Below are 20,531 nucleotides of genomic sequence, written 5' to 3'. Positions count from 1 at the left end.
GTTGATTTACTGGGAAAGTGGTTCTCAGCTATGGGGCATGTCTCATGCTATAAATACTGACCCATCATCTGCCATGTGCAAGGCCTATTTTAGGTATTGGCAATATTCCAATAAGCATGATAAAAATTGTTGACCCTCTTGGAGCTGGCCTGAATCCTCCACCAAGCTTCAAGAGAGTAGAGTTTTCAAATTTTTAATTTCCTCACCTGGTCCATAATTATCAACCCAAACCTCAACAGGAGCAGTTTTCTAATAGGTTGATTGTTCCTTGAGTGCAGTTACTGTATATTATTAAGCCTCATAATTATATCCAAAAGTGTCTGCCGTGTGGTGGACATGCAATAAAATTTTGATCGATTCAGTCTTTTAATAAGTATTTTAATGCTATATGCCAGGTATATGGTGGTTAACATAAAATAAGCTTATTTCCTGACCTCAGTGAGATTATAGACTGGAGGAGAAATCAAATAATTACACCATAGCTTACATAAGAACTATGCAAGGAACTGACAGTTTGCTGGGAAAGAGAATAACAGAGCAAATGGGTGATAGAGGTTATACATAGACATGATGATTAAGAAAACCTCCTTTCTCCTGTAATCCCAGCACTTTGGGAGGCCTAGGCAGGCAGATCACAAGGTCATGAAATAGACCATCCTGGCTAACACGGTGAAACCCCATCTCTACTAAAAATACAAAAATTTAGCCAGGCATGGTGGCGGGTGCCTGTAGTCCCAGCTACTCAGGAGGCTGAGGCAGGACAATGGCGTAAGTAAACCCGGGAGGCAGAGCTTGCAGTGAGCCTAGATCGTGCCACTGCACTCCAGCCTGGGCAACAGAGCAAGACTCTGTCTCAAAAAAAAAAAAAAAAAACCAAGCAAACAAACAAACAATAACAAAAAAAAACAAAAAAGAAAACCTTCTTTCAGGAATTGATTATTAAATTGAGACTTAAAGTAAAAGATCCAGCCATTTAATAAGGGCATGTGTTTTAGTAACTAAAAGGTCATTGTGGCTCAAGTTTAGTGTGTAAGGAGTCAGGCAGAGCTAGGAGAAGAAGGCAAGCATCTTTCAGGTCATAGGAGGAGCTTAAATGCCTTATAAAGTACAAAATAAAAGCCAGTGAGGGTCAGTTCCTGCTTCTCTCGGCCTTGTAAAGAAAAATTGGAGAGGCCCAGGGACAATGAAGACAGACCCTACTGGAAAGTAGGTATAAATGTCTAGGCAAGAGAGGATGCTTTATTAGACAATGAGGATTGCAGTAATAATAGATGGTTTATGGTAAAATCAGTAGGATTTGCTATTGAATACATGGGCTGAGGGAAAGAGATGAATCTACCGTAATTTATACTTTTTTTTTAGCTTGAACATTCTGTTTGTTAATGGTACCATTTATGTAGATGAGTTGGTCAATAAAAAAATAGATTATAGAGAATTAAGGTTATCGATGAAATCTTTGAAGGTATTTGAAATCATCTAGTTTTGGGTCTAGATTCAAAATGAAGATTTAATGTTAATAGTGAAGGCTTATACTACTAACATTTTAGCTCTTTGTGCCTGAATCTCTGATAAATACTTTATGTAAATTATTTAATACTTTCCAACTCTAAGATGCATTCAGCCTTAGTCCCAGTTCACAAATGAAGAGATTGAAGCTGAAAGAAGTTAGGTGATGTTCCCAGTGTCAGACAGCTAGTATGGCAGTCAGGACCGGAGCCCAGATCTATATCTGCCTTCTGAGCTTTAAGCTCTTCCTCCCCAAACTTCACTGCCTCTCATTACAAAGTTGAGGCATTTTATATATCTCTTGCTAGATAAAACTCTGATGTCTTTCCTTTATCTGTTTCTGCGTCTTGTTTAAACGATTCAAGTCATTGAAATGAGAATTCAGTTAGTTACCTGATTGAATCAAACCAGTTAGCAATCTAGTTTAAGATTCTAACAGGCTGATGAGGCAGATTTGTATGGTTAAGATGGTAGGTTGTTTTCATTCAGTGTACCAAATGTTTTCCATCAGCAACACTCTGCTGTCTGTGACAGGTCAAAGGTATCTTTTTTATTTGCTAAGATCTATGAAATGGTCTTCTGGGTCTAATGTGCCTATTAACATTTTTAGGGTCCTGTAAATAGAATTTATGCCTTAATCTCAGGATTTATTAAATGATAAGAAAGCAGTTCATTTAAAAGAGTGCCTCCCAGTACAAAGAAACAGTCTTGGACTTCTGCGAAATTATAGATTATTGAGTGAATTCATCAGTTTCTTTGTATATAGAAATTAGCTACTTATGATGGACAGTGAATGAGCATAAATGTGTGATCTGAACAGGGCAGGCTTCCCTAACCAATATTTGTAAAGAAAATTATAAACTCCACAGCCGTACCCTGGTCCTTAAAAAGTATTAATGGACTTATTCAAGAGTTAGCAGCAAATATATGTGGTTACTGGTTACTTGACGATGGTTATATCAATACACTGCTTTTGATTTTTTAACTTTTTCTGAAAACATTGAATGTGAGTGCAAGCAGATTTACCTGGAAAGTATACATATTCATGCAACCTTAGCATATCATGTAGCAGTTTTCTGTTTTGAGTCATTGTTTATAATCCGTTTCTTACATTTGAATTCATATCAATCCTCTAGGCATTTATTCACCTAGCATACATAACCTACCATAGGCAAAGTCCTGTTAGATTCTTGGGAGACAAAAATTAATAAAACATAGCACCTTTCTACAAGGAGCTAATTGTAGCAGGTAAAATAAACCAATCAACAAATGATAATAATAAAATGTGATAGAGATCTATAAAATATATTAATCTTCAAGAGATTCAGTTGCAAAGTACTATGTAAACATGAATTGAAAAAGAGAGGATATGGTTTGGCAAATAATGCCAGTGGCCAGTGAAATCTTCCTAAGACGACATGTCATTTGAGTTGGACTTTTTCAACTAAATTGGCATTTTCCTGCTAGAAAAAGGGCAGATAGGTCTTGGAAGATGAGGAACAGCTTGTAACAAGATACTAGAAGTATTAGTTCACGGAGTCTTTGGAGACACTCTAGATTGGCCTGCATGGTAAAATTGAAAGGTATTTAGGGGAGATGGCAGATGAGGAGACTGGAAAGAGAAGCTGGGGCTAACTTTTGAAAATAATAAGTGCCATACTAAGTAGTTTGAATTTCATCTTGTCAAAGAAGAGTCATAAAGGGTTTTTAAGATTAGTGACTTGATCAGTCCATGTTTTAGAAAGAGATGCATTATTAGAATTATTTGGAGGAGAGAGACTCTGTTACACACTATGCTATGAACACGAACACATAGTTTCTAAGTTCATAGTGTCTATCTGGGTCCAAACTCCTTGTTATGTACACTATAATTCTCTACCTCAACAAATTGTCTTAATTTCCCCGATGTGGATTGAACATACCAGATCACAGAGACAGATTGCAGCAAGCACAAGTCAATTCAGCCACCTTTTATAAAAACATACTCACCTTCCCAGGAATATCCTGACCTATCACTCTAGAAGCAAGTCCCCACATCACGTGTTACCTTAACGTAACACAACATCCACACAGTATTGCTGATTAAGAGGTCCGTTTGATTTTTACTGAAGCGTCTCAGTTTCCTCTTCCTTTCCCCCTTTGCTTTTGCAGCCCCAAATTCCCTTCCTGAAATTCACACATTCTTCTTTCTTAGGTTACAGATGTCAGACTGACCTTATCCTTCCTTAATTTGTTACAGCCTTTATATTTTCCCAGGTTGTAAAACACAGAAGTTTATAGATTCCTGTGCAAACCATCTTTCTCAATCTTGAGAAAAGGTAAACAGTTCTACCTGGGCTTTTGCTATGTGTCCATTGTTACAAAGGACGCAAGAGTGTGTAGGACCTCACAGCTGACTGCCTATTCTTGGGCTTTCCAAAGCTCCTTTGATACTTAAATGAAGTAAAGCATAATCACATAAAAGGACAGACTCATGTTTATTGAAAACAACCATCAACCCTTACAATCTTCCTTTCTGGAGACCTACTCAAATGTGCCCAAATCACCTAAATACAAAATATTTGCAAAAGTTTTCACAAGTTATTGCAACAGTCTGCATGAGCTGATTGGTTACTAAGCTGCTGGGTGTGGAGGTGGACAGGTTTGACAGATGTCTGCAGTGCTTGGTACTAGAATGACTCTAATACTTGAAGAAGAAGAAGGAATCAAGGATGATTTAGTCTGTAACTGGGATAAAATATTTAGAAGAGAAAAACAGGTTTTAGAGAGAAGATGGGTGTGCTGTGAGGTATCCAGTTATACTTCCAAATAGATAGTCCTGTTACTGGAGTTGAACAGATGGCCCTCACACATGAGAGAGATGAATCACTGTTAGACACATAAAAGTTTGGGGCCAGGCATGGTGGCTCATTCATGCCTGCAATCCCAGCACTTTGGGAGGCCGAGGTGGGCGGATTACCTGAGGTCAGCAGTTTGAGACCAGCCTGGCCAACATAGTGAAACCCCATCACTACCAAAAATACAAAAATTAGCCAGGTGTGGTGGTGTGCACCTGTAATCCCAGCTACTCAGGAGGCTGAGGCAGGAGAATTGCTTGAACCCAGGAGGCAGAGGTTGCAGTGAGCCGAGATGATGCCATTGTGCTCCAGCCTGGGCAACAAGAGTGAAACTCCGTCTCAAAACAAACAAACAAAAAAACCAAACTTGGAATTCATCAGCCTATAGGTATTGGTTGAAGAAACAGCAGTGAAGAGAATATTGCAGGGGAAACACGTATCAAGAGAACAGTCAAAAAACAAACAAACAAACAGACCTTGAGCAACACTGACAGGTAAAGGTTAGGCAGAGAAAGTAGAGCTAATCTTGCTAAAGAAACAGAATAGTGACATTGAAGAATATAATGGTAAACAGTACCAGGTCCCACAGAACATTGTAGATAGTTTTTGTTTGTTTGTTTGTTTGTTTCATGAAGGAAAGTTGAGAATGTTACTAAGAGAAGAAAAGTAATTTTTAGGAAAGAAGCGATTAAACCAGTGGCATGGAGGGGATTTTTGGAGTGACTAGAGACTCAGGGCTTCCACCATGACAAAACAGCAACAACAACAACAACAAAACACAACATAGAGCAAGGTATTTGCGAAAAGAGAACAAGCACTGATATCATATAGACTTGATAGCTTTGCTAATCATTTGAGGAAAACACTGTGTGTCCTCTCTGGGTCTCAGTCTCCTTATAAAGTAGCAATGACAATGTCTGTTCTCTATAGGATTCTGAGTTCTCTAATATATGTTGAGCTTTTGCACTTGCTCTTCCCTTTGCCTAGATTGCTTTTTCCCTAAACAGTCACACAATTATTCCTTCCTGTCCATGGTTCTCCCTTTCCTAACTACCCAATCTCAAATAGTACCCAATCTTTACCTCCTCTTGTCCTCCTCTGTCTTGTCACTCATATATTTGTTTTCTTCATTACACCTATTCCCATTTCAAATGACATTTCCCGCATGTCTTTTTGCATTCATTTTTTTTATGCTTATAGGCTGTTTTACCCAATAGAATATATGCTTCATAAGAACAGAGACTCAAAGGTATTGACTATTCCATTCTCCACCCCCAGAACATTTGGGCACATAGCCACTGTTCAATAAATATTTGATAAGAGTATCAATAAACAGTAGTTATTATTAATGTGAGATTGGAGATGAGGGAAGAATTGGCAGATTGGGAGACACCTCTGTTTTCTGAGGAAAAAGAATACTGAGTATGGGCCTGAGAATCGAAGCAGGTATGAGTTTGGAACTTTTACCTACGTAAGAGTTGTGGATAGAGTAATACTTTTCTCAGTCCATTTCAGAATTCTTCTTTTTTATTTTATTATTATTATACTTTAAGTTTTAGGGTACATGTGCACAATGTGCAGGTTAGTTACATATGTATACATGTGCCATGCTGGTGCGCTGCACCCATTAACTCGTCATTTAGCATTAGGTATATCTCCTAAAGCTATCCCTCCCCCCTCCCCCCCACCCCACAACAGGCCCCAGAGTGTGATGTTCCCCTTCCTGTGTTCATGTGTTCTCATTGTTCAATTTCCACCTATGAGTGAGAATATGCGGTGTTTGGTTTTTTGTCCTTGCGATAGTTGATTGAGAATGATGATTTCCAATTTCATCCATGTCCCTACAAAGGACATGAACTCATCATTTTTCATGGCTGCATAGTATTCCATGGTGTATATCTGCCACATTTTCTTAATCCAGTCCATCATTGTTGGATATTTGGCTTGATTCCAAGTCTTTGCTATTGTGAATAGTGCCACAGTAAACATACGTGTGCATGTGTCTTTATAGCAGCATGATTTATAATCCTTTGGGTATATACCCAGTAATGGGATGGCTGGGTCAAATGGAATTTCTAGTTCTAGATCCCTGAGGAATCGCCACACCGACTTCCACAATGGTTGAACTAGTTTACAGTCCCACCAACAGTGTAAAAGTGTTCCTATTTCTCCACATCCTCTCCAGCACCTGTTGTTTCCTGGCTTTTTAATGATTGCCATTCTAACTGGTGTGAGATGGTATCTCATTGTGGTTTTGATTTGCATTTTTCTGATAGCCAGTGATGGTGAGCATTTTTTCATGTGTTTTTTGGCTGCATAAATGTCTTCTTTTGAGAAGTGTCTGTTGATGTCCTTCGCCCACTTTTTGTTGGGGTTGTTTTTTTTTTTTTCTTGTAAATTTGTTTGAGTTCATTGTAGATTCTGGATATTAGCCCTTTGTCCGATGAGTAGGTTGTGAAAATTTTCTCCCATTTTGTAGGTTGCCTGTTCACTCTGATGGTAGTTTCTTTTGCTGTGCAGAAGCTCTTTAGTTTAATGAGATCCCATTTGTCAATTTTGGCTTTTGTTGCCATTGCTTTTGGTGTTTTAGACATGAAGTCCTTGCCCATGCCTATGTCCTGAATGGTAATGCCTAGGTTTTCTTCTAGGGTTTTTATGGTTTTAGGTCTAACATTTAAGTTTTTAATCCATCTTGAATTAATTTTTGTACAAGGTGTAACGAAGGGATCCAGTTTCAGCTTTCTACATATGGCTAGCCAGTTTTCCCAGCACCATTTATTAAATAGGGAATCCTTTCCCCATTGCTTGTTTTTCTCAGGTTTGTCAAAGATCAGATAGTTGTACATATGCGGCGTTATTTCTGAGGGCTCTGTTCTGTTCCATTGATCTATATCTCTGTTTTGGTACCAGTACCATGCTGTTTTGGTTACTGTAGCCTTGTAGTATAGTTTGAAGTCAGGTAGCATGATGCCTCCAGCTTTGTTCTTTTGGCTTAGGATTGACTTGGCGATGCGGGCTCTTTTTTTGGTTCCATATGAACTTTAAAGTAGTTTTTTCCAATTCTGTGAAGAAAGTCATTGGTAGCTTGATGGGGATGGCATTGAATCTACAAATTACCTTGGGCAGTATGGCCATTTTCACCATATTGATTCTTCTTACCCATGAGCATGGAAGGTTCTTCCATTTGTTTGTATCCTTTTTTATTTCATTGAGCAGTGACTTGTAGTTCTCCTTGAAGAGGTCCTTCACGTCCCTTGTAAGTTGGATTCCTAGGTATTTTATTCTCTTTGAAGCAATTGTGAATGGGAGTTCACTCATGATTTGTCTCTCTGTTTGTCTGTTACTGGTGTATAAGAATGCTTGTGATTTTTGTACATTGATTTTGTATCCTGAGAGTTTGCTGAAGTTGCTTATCAGCTTAAGGAGATTTTGGGCTGAGACAATGGGGTTTTCTAGATATACAATCATGTCATCTGCAAACAGGGACAATTTGACTTCCTCTTTTCCTAATTGAATACCCTTTATTTCCTTCTCTTGCCTAATTGCCCTGGCCAGAACTTCCAACACTATGTTGAATAGGAGTGGTGAGAGAGGGCATCCCTGTCTTGTGCCAGTTTTCAAACGGAATGCTTCCAGTTTTTGCCCATTCAGTATGATATTGGCTGTCGGTTTGTCATAGATAGCTCTTATTATTTTGAGATACATCCAATCAATACCTAATTTATTGAGAGTTTTTAGCATGAAGGGCTGTTGAATTTTGTCAAAGACCTTTTCTGCATCTGTTGAGATAATCATGTGGTTTTTGTCTTTGGTTCTGTTTATATGCTGGATTACATTTATTGATTTGCATATATTGAACCAGCCTTGCATCCCAGGGATGAAGCCCACTTGATCATGGTGGATAAGCTTTTTGATGTGCTGCTGGATTTGGTTTGCCAGTATTTTATTGAGGATTTTTGCATCAATGTTCATCAAGGATATTGGTCTAAAATTCTCTTTTTTGGTTGTGTCTCTGCCCAGCTTTGGTATCAGGATGATGCTAGCCTCATAAAATGTGTTAGGGAGGATTCCCTCTTTTTCTATTGATTGGAATAGTTTCAGAAGGAATGGTACCAGTTCTTCCTTGTACCTCTGGTAGAATTCAGCTGTGAATCCATCTGGTCCTGGACTCTTTTTGGTTGGTAAGCTATTGATTATTGCCACAATTTCAGAGCCTGTTATTGGTCTATTCAGAGATTCAACTTCTTCCTGGTTTAGTCTTGGGAGGGTGTATGTGTCCAGGAATTGATCCATTTCTTCTAGATTTTCTAGTTTATTTGCATAGAGGTGTTTATAGTATTCTCTGATGGTAGTTTGTATTTCTGTGGGATCGGTGGTGATATCCCCTTTATCATTTTTTATTGCGTCTATTTGATTCTTCTCTCTTTTCTTCTTTATTAGTCTTGCTAGTGGTCTATCAATTTTGTTGATCCTTTCAAAAAACCAGCTCCTGGATTCATTAATTTTTTGAAGGGTTTTTTATGTCTCTATGTCCTTCAGTTCTGCTCTGATTTTAGTTATTTCTTGCTTTCTGCTAGCTTTTGAATGTGTTTGCTCTTGCTTTTCTAGTTCTTTTAGTTGTGATGTTAGGGTGTCAATTTTGGATCTTTCCTGCTTTCTCTTGTGGGCATTTAGTGCTATAAATTTCCTGCTACACACTGCTTTGAATGTGTCCCAGAGATTCTGGTATGTTGTGTCTTGGTTCTCGTTGGTTTCAAAGAACATCTTTATTTCTGCCTTCATTTCGTTATGTACCCAGTAGTCATTCAGGAGCAGGTTGTTCGGTTTCCACGTAGTTGAATGGTTTTGAGTGAGTTTCTTAATCCTGAGTTCTAGTTTGATTCCACTGTGGTCTGAGAGACAGTTTGTTATAATTTCTGATCTTTTACATTTGCTGAGGAGAGCTTTACTTCCAACTATGTGGTCAATTTTGGAATAGATGTGGTGCTGAAAAAAATGTATATTCTGTTGATTTGGGGTGGAGTTCTGTAGATGTCTATTAGGTCCGCTTGGTACAGAGCTGAGTTCAGTATTCTTTTATATCTGGCCAGAATCACTCAGGCTATCTTGTCGATACTTGTTTACTTTCAGTTATACAAAAGTCTCTTTAAAAAAAATTTGTATATATGTGGTGTTTATTTGCTTCTATATAAATAATAGCAATAATTACTGCTAATTTTTTTGTATTTGCAAGGGCCAAGCATCAAGTACTGTACATATATGAACTCATTTATTCCTTTCAACAATCCTATGAGGATAATACTGTAATTATCCCAGTTTACAGGTGAGGAAACTGAGGCACAGAGACAAATAACATGCCCAGCATCACATAGCTAAGAACGAATCCAGGCAGTCTGACGCAGAGCTCATGCTCTCCACAGCTAAGCTATCCAGCCTCTCAAGACCTAATCCACCCATCTGAACAAAAAATGAGTGTTGCTTTGTTGAAGCCAGACAAAGCTGTTCATCAGCTAGTCAGACAAAGCAGGTCAGATTGTCCTGCCAGCGAAATGTCCTGGGAGAATTTGTCCTGTCCGGTAACAAACCTGGAAGGAATTTTCATTTCAAGGAAAGGAATACTTGATTTGATTTTACCTTTTCCTCCCTCACATCATTGACAAACTCTTCCAACATCAGGTCATCTGAAAATTGAATTAATGTTCTGTTTACCCCTTCTTTCAGGTAATTTAATAGAGACTCTAGGCTCAATCCTGAACACCTCACAGAAAATCTACCCATGGTCCAATAGGTTGGCTCACATGGTGAAAAGATACTCAGTTTCTTTTTGTAGATGTACTTTGGTTTGCATTGCGCAGTGTCAAATACATCACTTAGAATGTTTATGCTTACTGCTTTTCTTGCAACCCAAAACACTGGTTATACATTTCACCCTTTATTTCTTTTCTTATTTAATTTTTCTTCTCTAGCTCCTCTTTATTTCTTCTCAATATTTTCTGGAATACTGTTATACTGATCATCAATAAATCCTTATTTATATTCAGTTTAGAGCCTGACTCCTCATTTTCTTAAAATTTACATAAAGAAGATTATGAAAAGGAGCTGCAAATTTTACATTTTCTTTGTCAATATGTTTCCACACTATATTCTTAAACTCAAAGGTTGAGAATCACTATTGATGATTTGAAAACCACATCCTATGTATAATGACAGTGTTGTGGCCTATAGTTCTGTGGAACTACAGCAAAATGGGTATAGCTATGACCCTGAAGTCAGACTGCTAATTTTTATCCCTTGCTCGTGTACTAATTGTACTTGGGCAAGTTACTTAACTTCTCTGGGCAATGAGAACATCTGTCCTCTATAGGATTCTGAGCTCTCTAATATATGTTGAGCTTTTGTACTTGTAAAATGGAGTTAATATCTCTAAAGTTATTTCAAGGATTAGTTGAATCAATATAGGTAAAGTGTTTAATGCAGTGTCTGGAAGCTGATAAGCTCTCTGTATTATTAGCTGTTCTTTTCTGTTGATTTTGCTTTTACTTCAGAAAAATTACTTTCCTTTTCACTAAAAGTTGTAAAATTACTTCCTTAATAAATAATAATTATTTAGAATTATTAAGAATTTTCTAATAAGAATTTAGCCCATCTTGACAGATTCAAATTGTTAATTTAGTATGATATCCTTTTAGTTCTTTCTCTATATTATTTGGGTGTTAAAAACAGCCAGATCATGAGAATTTCCTTATGCCTCTTATGTAATTTTGCAATCAGATGACATTTTAAAAAGTCTAAATAATGATTTTTTCAATATTTTTCTTTGCTTTTAAGAGTCAAATGAGTAAGCATTTAAAACGTAGCATTTTTCTCAGGTTATAATATTTTACAATTCTTATTTAATTTCAAGGAGATTGTTTCATTTATGTGTAAATATAGGAAAACACTGATATACTGACTGGTATGTAAGCACATTCAGGTGTATGAAGCAGCTTGTCCTTTGCCCCTCTGAAGCGTGCATACTGCCATCTGCTGGAAATAGCTTTTAAATGATTTTTCCCGGTAATTTTCTTGATAATTTAAACTAAATGTTTCATTGAGATTGAGATTTAACAAATTTCAAATAGAAGAATCTTGAGGTCCCTTTCAGTAAAAACTGTGATTAAGGCAATTGTTTTTCTTGAACTTTTCAGGTAGATTATGAAAATACACTCACAATTTTTTTTTTTAAACTTTGTGCATGGATGGGGGATAGGAGCTCAAGTACTTTGTATTTTGCTGAGTATAGTTGTATGACCTTGCTTGTTTTGAGCAACAACACTGTGAAACAGACAAAGCAAGTAAAATTAGAGTTCGTCAACAAGAAAATCGAGACTCGGGTTAAATGACCAACCAAAGGTCACTTAGTTTATCCGTGGCCAAGCTGGGAACAGAACCCAGGGTTTTGAATATCTAATAATATGGTGCCATATTATTTCTCCAACTCTTATCATACTCCATTTGTTTCACAATGTAAAAACACTACATCTCAGGAATTGATAGGGCCTGGCAAGATGAAAAGCAGTCAAATTATTAAGTATATTTTGGAAGTGAACAATATGGAGGAACTTTTTTAAGCCTTGAAAATCAAAATAAGAAGATACAGTGCTTTGTACAGTATAGACAGCTGGTTATTTGCCATATTGAAATAATACTTTGTGCTATGTAAAAATATTATTCCCTTGTATTTGATTATTTCTACCTATAATAATTTATGTATACTTTGTGAATCTCAAAATGTGTGCTGACTCAGAACATTCTTAAACTGATTTTGGTTTCTACTGGGTCACCCTGTTTTCTAATTAGCCTGGCATGATAGTGACTTTTGTTTAGTAATACTTTTATTTTGGTGAATGGTAAATCTGAATTTTAAAAATGCTCTTTTATTCATTTTATAATATCCTATTTGCTATTGAGATTAATAATTTTGTCCATTGTACTTTCTTGACACTGTGTTAATTTTAAAATTCACTAAGTACAAATGAATTAACTAATTTAGGATGATTATATGTGCATTTTATACTGACTCAAATATCACAAGCTATTTGTCATTATTCCCATCTTTTCTTCATTTTATTATTCTAAGACTTTCTGTTGTAGGAGCTTCTTATAGCATTGATGTATTACATATGTTACAGTATAGCTGTCACTGTTATATGCATTGGCTGTAAGTGCATCCTACTCTTCCTTACTTCTCCTTCTCCAGAAATTAATTCACTTTTTCTGTCTCCTTTTCTTTAGTTTTGTTTTATTGTTATCTAGTTTTGTTTATTTACTAACACTGCTTTCAACCGTATTTTAACATCAAGTGCATTTTACATCTCAACTTCATTAAACTAAATACATGTTATAACTTGGTGTGCAAAGCCATGTTTCTAATTTGAAACAGCTGCCTTACAAGAAGCCTCTTGGGATAGACATGAGTCTCTGAATGAATGTGTTGGTGACAGGCCTGGTTGTTGACTTTTAACTTTTATTGCAACTATAAAGTTAGGAATATGTTATCAGATAATGAATCCAGAAGAGGAGGGTGGAAGATTTGATTCACTTTTCAACTAGGCAGCATGAAGTGTGGCATAAGATAAGAGAATCAGCCCATGACTAAAAAGCCCATAAGAAACAACAGCTTTTTGTCTAACATTCACTTTTTCTTTATATTGAGCTGAAATTTACCCCTTTAATAATGTGAATGGTTTTAAGTTTTATTTCCTATAGATATATACAACAAATCAAACCCCTTTTCCATATGAAGGCTATTAATTCTTCCATGTTTTTCTTTTCCATTTCTCATACTCTAATATCCTTAAAAAACCCCTTCCTCCCTCTCACTCATAAAATTTTTGAGCAATTTGTTTGCATGAGTTAACTCTCTTAATTCTCATCCTAACCCTATGAGATATTATTTTTATTATGTCCATTTTATTGAGACTCAGAAAAATAAAGGTCTCACAAGCAGTGAGGGGTTGAACCAGGATTCATCTGAGACTATTAATATGTGGCATTCAGGCTTTTAACCATTATGTATCCCCAATCCTTCTTTATAAGACACATTTTCTAGCCTCCTTGCTGTTAGCTCTTCTCAGAATATATTCATGTTTTGTCAAGCACCTCTGTCATAAGACAGCCCAGAAAAATGTACTCAATACTTCAGGTTTTCTGTAGCCTAGAGTGGGACAACTTGGGCATGAGCTATCTGCCTGCACACTTATGCAATCCAAGATTGTATTGCAGATTTTTCTTCACAGCTTGGCTTATCTCGTGCAGGTATTAAATTGGGTCTTACCATTCTATGTATGTGAGTATGTGTGTGTGTGTGTGTGCATATGTATATATGTATAAATGTATGTGTGTATACATGCGTTTTTCCACTTAAAAGGACTTCACATCTTTTCTTTTTAAGTTATACTTTGTTATCTCTAGTATATTCTAGCTTAGCCAGATTTTTTACTTCCACCTTTGCTGTTCTTTTCTTGTTTGTGACTTCTACAAATTCAATAAGTATGCTTTCAGTCTGCATTCAAGACCCTGATATTTTTAAGGTGTTCTGTGCAGTCACATTGGATTCTTGAAACAATTCAGTTGAGACTTCTTTGTCTTTTTCTTGGTCAGTGTGGCAAATCAAAATACTATGATTTGTGAGTTTCTTGTTTTAGAGCATTCTTCAATAATTCTTGAGTTATATTTATTTTTAAAGCCACTCTCTATGAGATTATGCCTATCTTTTCTGTGCAGGTTTCAGGTTGCTGTGCCTACTGTTCAAATCTCCAGGATCTGAAGCTGAGTTGCAGTTAGTTTTTCATCCCTCTTTTAGTCTTTTTAACAAGTGTCGAGTCCTTATTCTAAGAACTTTGCTTCTAGCCTGGTAACTCCACCTTTCTCCTTCCTGCTAACATTTGCCATGTTGCTAAGCATTTTTTATTTGCACTAATTCTGCACTAGCTTAATAAGAAGATGCAGTTACAGTCCACTTCAGATTCATATCTGCCAGTAGCTCACTGTGTGTTTTGCATGTCAGATAATTTCTACAGGCTTTATTTTCCTCATCTATATAAAACAGAATTGCACTATGACCTCTGAGGTTGCACTTACTCCAACATCTATGATTTTAAGTATACCAAGTCACTTTTAGAAATTTCAGCCTAATTTTTTAAAATTAAATAAAAAGCAGTAACTCAAATTTGCTCTTCTGAGTTGCATCCAGGGCGGACATTCATCTGATAGATACTCGTACAGTCTCCTTAGTAACTTAAATATTGGAGGATTTCTATCTTGTAGGACTTTCAAGCAGTCATTGCCTCAGCTGCCCCACCTGCTAGCTGGCACTCAGATACACTACCACAGCTCCTGCACACAGACCCCATGGCCATTGGCTCTCTTAACCAGACGTAGCACCCCTGGTTGTCACACAGGCACCCCAGTGAGCGAATGCTTGCTGTTTTCCTTTACTGTGGTTGCAGGCAGCTCACAGGCTAGCAGATGATTTGCCAAAGTCACCCTCCTGTGGTTGCTTTTGGCTAATGTTATATTTGGATTACATCACACATAGACTCCTTCTAACACTGCACTAGTATAACAAAGCCCTTTTGAGCATGTCCTGTATGTTCATATTACTGTGGAGTTTACAAAATTAGCAATTTACATATCCAAAGATTGTTCCAAAGCTAAAAGTAAATGACTGCATTTCAGAGTTCAGCTATTAAACTCAATTTAAAAACAGCAATTTACTCACCTATTTGTGGTAATTACACAGCTTATATGTACATCTCATGAAATCCTTGGTGTTTCCTTTCATTTAGCAATTATCTTTTTTTGTTTCTAGGTGAATGAAATTTACCATGATGAGTCCCTCGGAGTGCATATAAATGTGGTCCTGGTGCGCATGATAATGCTGGGATATGCAAAGGTAAAATGTCTTAAAACATGAATTATAAACATTAGGGACTGGGTTAGCAAATAGAAGACTAAATTGTTCAAGCTACATCTAACTTAAGGCATAGATATATTCCATATAAACCCCTAGTTGCTTGAAATTGAGAAGAAACTGCCACATGAGTGGAGACTTCCAAATTTCAGCAGATTATGAATGATTTTTGTGCGACTGCCACTTGCTTATTTATTTCTGTCTAAAGATGTAGATAATTACCCTGACTTTAGGTGTGACTTATGAATGTAAATGAATGGATACTATTATGAGGAGAGAGAATTTCCTTAGCCTATTGTTATCATTGAGTGTGTGTTTCATTTATTCATTAGAAGGGATTATATTGAATGCCTACTAAGTGCCAGACATTTTCTAGGTGCTTGGAATGTATAATGAAGGAAAAAGACAAAGATCTTTGTCTTCTCTTGATTCGCTAAAAACAATATTTTATATGCATATATCTTTCCACTTAAGAGGGAGGTGCAGAGTGAATGTTTTTCATTTAAAAGAGCTTTAATTTTTTCAAAAGCAAAGAGTTGGATAAAAATGCATGTAGTAGGCATTTCATGTAATATAATTGAGTTTAGCTCCTTTAAGGAGGAAACATACAGGAAACGACTAGCTTGACAACTTTCTTGATGTTTAAAATTACACATCTCTCTCCCATAATTAATCCTCCTGATTATGAAATACTAACGAAGTTGTACATTTAGGAAATAGGAAAAATCCATGTGTTTGCATTTCATTGTACAGTTAACCTCCACTTATCATTTTATAATGATAGAGTGTCATCGATCTTTATCACATAAACCTGACCTACTTTATATTGCCAACAAGGAATATGAGTTAACTCCAGCTGGAAATAACAGCCTCCAATTGGTTGGTAAAGCGTTTGTTTGGAAAAGTATGTGATCAGTATATAAAAAAAGGAAACTGATTTTATTAAGAATGTAAACACTGGTAATAACATTTACTGAACTATAACAAAATTCGCCTGTCAGTCAAATAGGGACGAATTTTTGGTTCCAAGTTCAAATTTTCATTTCATCAGAACTACTCTGAGAAGTGTGGCTAGTGAGTTCTTGAAGGCTGGGCCGCTTTCCCCCCTGAATTTTTAACTCCTGACCCTAATGTGATGGTAGCAACATTCAAAGAACTTATTTTCTTATATCAGAACTGGAAGAGTCCACCCCTCTTCAGTAGCATGAAGTTAAAAAAAAATGGGAGTTTTTGTTTTTGTTTTTTAGTGTAAAGTTAATATAATTTGATGGTTCTCCATAGACTAAGATTTCACCAGCCTTGTCAACTCATGGAAGAATTCATATTCTCCCCACGTTGATTAATTCTGGATCGTAAAAAATAAACAAAAATCTTAACTAAGATTTTATACCTTCACATCTCTGGAAAAACATGCCAGAATCTTTCTCAATATTTTTGTTCTTAATTCTATGAAACTGAAATCTAAGCCAAATCAGAAATTATTTAGACTACTAAAATTATTACCTAAATGATTAATGTTAAGTTGCCTCACAATAGCAAATCTCAGTATCAAACATTCCCATGCTTTGGGAGGCTGAGGCAGGAAGATCATTTGAGGTCAGGAGTTTGAGACCAGCCTGGCCAACATGGTGAAACCCCGTCTCTACTAAACACACACACACGCACACAAAAAGCCAGGAATGGTGGTGGGCGCCTGTAATCCCAGCTACTCAGGAGGCTGAGGCATGAGAATTGCTTGAACCCGAGAGGCAGAGGTTGCAGTGAGTCCAGATCGTGCCACTGCACTTCAGCCTGGGTGAGAGAGTGAGATTCTGTCTCAAACAAAACAAAACCATTCTCATAATTGGTATCATTTGACTTTCACACAGGTAAAATTGATTATTATTAAAATATCCTTCATGGGCATTTAGAATTCACAAATCAAAGCAAATATCAAAATAAGCCCCAAATATTATTGAATCATTGTTTAAATACTTTAATCCCAAACTCAACTTCAGAGGAAATTATCAAACGAAACCTTTGGGAAATTGTCAGGTGTGTCTTTAACATATTGTTTTCTTTTAGTCCATCAGCCTCATAGAAAGGGGAAACCCATCCAGAAGCTTGGAGAATGTGTGTCGCTGGGCATCCCAACAACAAAGATCTGATCTCAACCACTCTGAACACCATGACCATGCAATTTTTTTAACCAGGCAAGACTTTGGACCTGCTGGAATGCAAGGTATTCCCATCAATATATAGAAGAAACACTTGAGGGCATGACTTTTAAAAAGTAATCCTAAATCAGGCAGTCTGTTCAAATGTTCAGCTCTCCACCACCACTTTCCACCACACACCGGCCAAGCATACATTTTCTTTCTTTTGCTTACAGTGACTTATGTGGAGTTCTCAATGTTAAATGCCACTTAAATACCATCGTAAATTATACTTGCTTTTAAAATAGTGATTGTGCATTTGGGGCGTGGAGGGGGTGCTGTAAAATGCAGTGTGATTTCCACTAACTGTTTGGAATGAGAAAAGAGATGCCATGAGAAATGACTGCTGCCAAAGAGCTTTCTTCCAAAGTCAGCTTACATTTATCTAATAAATTCTGATGTGGACTTTGGAAGAAGCAGACTGATGATTTTCTTTTTAACATTGATGGAATTTCTGGCTTCCTTCATCAGTACCACGATATGAAGGACCATTTACTAAAACAGAAAGACAGGGCTTAGCTGGTGGGCAGAAGAGAATGGTAACCCCGGGCCATTCCTTCCCTTAGGAAAGGAGAAAATGCAGACCCAGTGAACCTTTTTAGAGAACATTACCTGTGGCTTTCCCAAGAGAATGTCACACAATGCTAGTAGGGAAATAATGCTACCCCTGTTTCCTGAAAGGCTTTTACTTTTTTTCCCCTAGGCAAAGGTCCAGTTGTAATTCTTAATGGGTTTTCTCATAAAATGAAAATAAAAGTAATTGTTATTCTCTACAGGATATGCTCCAGTCACCGGCATGTGTCATCCAGTGAGAAGTTGTACCCTGAATCATGAGGATGGTTTTTCATCTGCTTTTGTAGTAGCCCATGAAACAGGCCATGTGTAAGTCACTGCTGACAGCTATAAAGCCAAAAAAAGATCTTTTCTTTCCTGCTTCTCCCAGTATTGTTTCCTCTTTGGGCAGAATGCATGCCAGCATACAATTCTTGTCTTTTGCCAAGTGTGAAGAGCTGCAAACAGAGAAGAGGTCATGCACTGAAACTAAATGAGTGACTGGCTTGCAGAGGCACTCCTGTGGTTTTCAGAGCTATGGAATAAGAAAGGCATTTCTGTCAGATTGCTGTTGATTTCCATTTCTGTGACTTCTTCAAGAAAGCCACATTGACTTAAAAATACGTTATTTCCCAGGGCTTATTTTCAAAACCAAAATTAAGTGAAGGCAGTAGCCCCTGATTCTTACCACTGAGGTCTCTTTGTGTTCTAGGTTGGGAATGGAGCATGATGGACAAGGCAACAGGTGTGGTGATGAGACTGCTATGGGAAGTGTCATGGCTCCCTTGGTACAAGCAGCATTCCATCGTTACCACTGGTCCCGATGCAGTGGTCAAGAACTGAAAAGATATATCCAGTATGTCCCCTGCTGCATGTCATGATAGTATTTATTTTATAGCCTACAGACATGAAACTGACTCTTAGGACTTGATCATAGCAAAATTCCCAGTAAATGAAAACTATTATGATAAACATTTTCTTATGACTTAGAACATTCGGCACAACAATTTGATCATGGAATCACAATACTTGAAGCCATAAGTCTAGAATATAAGTAAACTTTTAACTGTAATGTAATTTTCCTTTAGTAAATTGTTATAGAATCTTTGATTAATGGTCAAACTTGAGGATGGGGGGAGGATGGTCATGTGGTTCCTGCATATGATACGAGCTGTACTCTACAGTATAGGTGTCAGGATGTGCCCTACCACACCATGTGGTGGTTTAATTAGTGACTCAAATAATCATGGCTCTACTACATTCCTAAGTCATGTTTGGTTTACTTTCCTGGCATGAATACAGGTAAAGAGTCTTTTTCTAAATGGAACCAAAACCAAAACCTTAAATATATGTTTTTGCAAACTTGCTGTATGATCTGGGATGAAATTCTAAAGTATATAAGCTAAGACTACTTTTTTTTTAATCAGGACATGATTTTTTTAAGTGAACATTTAACTACATGCAATATTTTTCTTCCTACAGTTCCTATGACTGCCTCCTTGATGACCCTTTTGATCATGATTGGCCTAAACTCCCAGAACTTCCTGGAATCAATTATTCTATGGATGAGCAATGTCGTTTTGATTTTGGCGTTGGCTATAAAATGTGCACTGCGGTATGTTGCTCACAGTTGATGTAGATTTTGCATCTTGAAATCTATTTGTGTAGCTCCTGCTTGGTGAGATTTGCAGACTCACTGGTGCAAGTATAATAATATCTAGCAATTATTTTGTGTTCATTGTGTTGCTATGTGCTACAGCTAAATGCTTTAAATATATTGTCTTATTTAATTCTCATGACAGACTAGAAGAGAGCTGATGTACTTTTATTTTAGAGAAGATAAAGCCAAGACTTAGAGATTAAGCAACTTGCTTAAGTCACACAGCTGGTAAATAGGGGAACTGGACTTTAAAACCAAGGCTGGCAGGCTCAAATCTTCATGTTTTTTGCATGCCCTGGTTTTTGTGACCTTCAGAGAAGATGATTGTTAAGCCTTAGATTTATTGCTTTTCTTTAGCTTGATGGCAGGATTCCATATATGTGTGACCATAGGGAAGGATTGTACTGGTATAGACTAGTAACAGAATCATATGGCATAGCATGGGGGTCAGGACGGTGGGTCAGGTCCTGGATATGACGCTTTCTTTTTTTTTTTTTTTTGAGATAGAGTTTCACTCTGTCGCCCAGGCTGGAGTGCAGTGGTGCGATCTCAGCTCACTGCAACCTCTGCCTCCTGAGTTCAAGCAATTCTCCCACCTCAGCCTCCCGAGTAGCTGGGATTACAGGCATGCACCACCACCGCCAGCTAACTTTTTTTGTATTTTAAGTAGAGATTGGGTTTTACCATATTGGCCAGGCTGGTCTCAAACTCCTTGACCTTGTGATCCACCCGCCTCGGCCCCCCAACATTCTGGGATTACAGGCGTGAGCCACTGTGCCCAGCTGATGCTTTTTAAATATATAACCTTGGGCACCATATTTAATCTG

At 37.2% G+C, this 20,531-nt stretch overlaps 1 protein-coding gene across 3 annotated transcripts in view; it reads left to right on the top strand.

Moving 5' to 3' along the window:
• The window catches only part of ADAMTS3 (ADAM metallopeptidase with thrombospondin type 1 motif 3), a 356,812-nt gene that overhangs the window by 300,314 nt on the left and 35,967 nt on the right, over positions 1–20,531 (top strand). For all 3 annotated transcript variants that reach the window (XM_054554042.2, XM_054554041.2, XM_024246584.3), the window contains 5 exons: positions 15,196–15,279; positions 17,362–17,518; positions 18,269–18,374; positions 18,757–18,900; positions 19,527–19,659. In XM_054554042.2, coding sequence (XP_054410017.1) covers positions 15,196–15,279; positions 17,362–17,518; positions 18,269–18,374; positions 18,757–18,900; positions 19,527–19,659 — 624 coding nt within the window. The remainder of the gene's footprint in view (positions 1–15,195; positions 15,280–17,361; positions 17,519–18,268; positions 18,375–18,756; positions 18,901–19,526; positions 19,660–20,531) is intronic.

Source organism: Pongo abelii, chromosome 3 (assembly GCF_028885655.2).
Source record: "Pongo abelii isolate AG06213 chromosome 3, NHGRI_mPonAbe1-v2.0_pri, whole genome shotgun sequence".
Lineage (NCBI taxonomy): Eukaryota > Metazoa > Chordata > Mammalia > Primates > Hominidae > Pongo > Pongo abelii.
The sequence above is the reverse complement of the archived record's forward strand: the minus strand, read 5'-3'. Positions and strand labels throughout refer to the sequence as shown.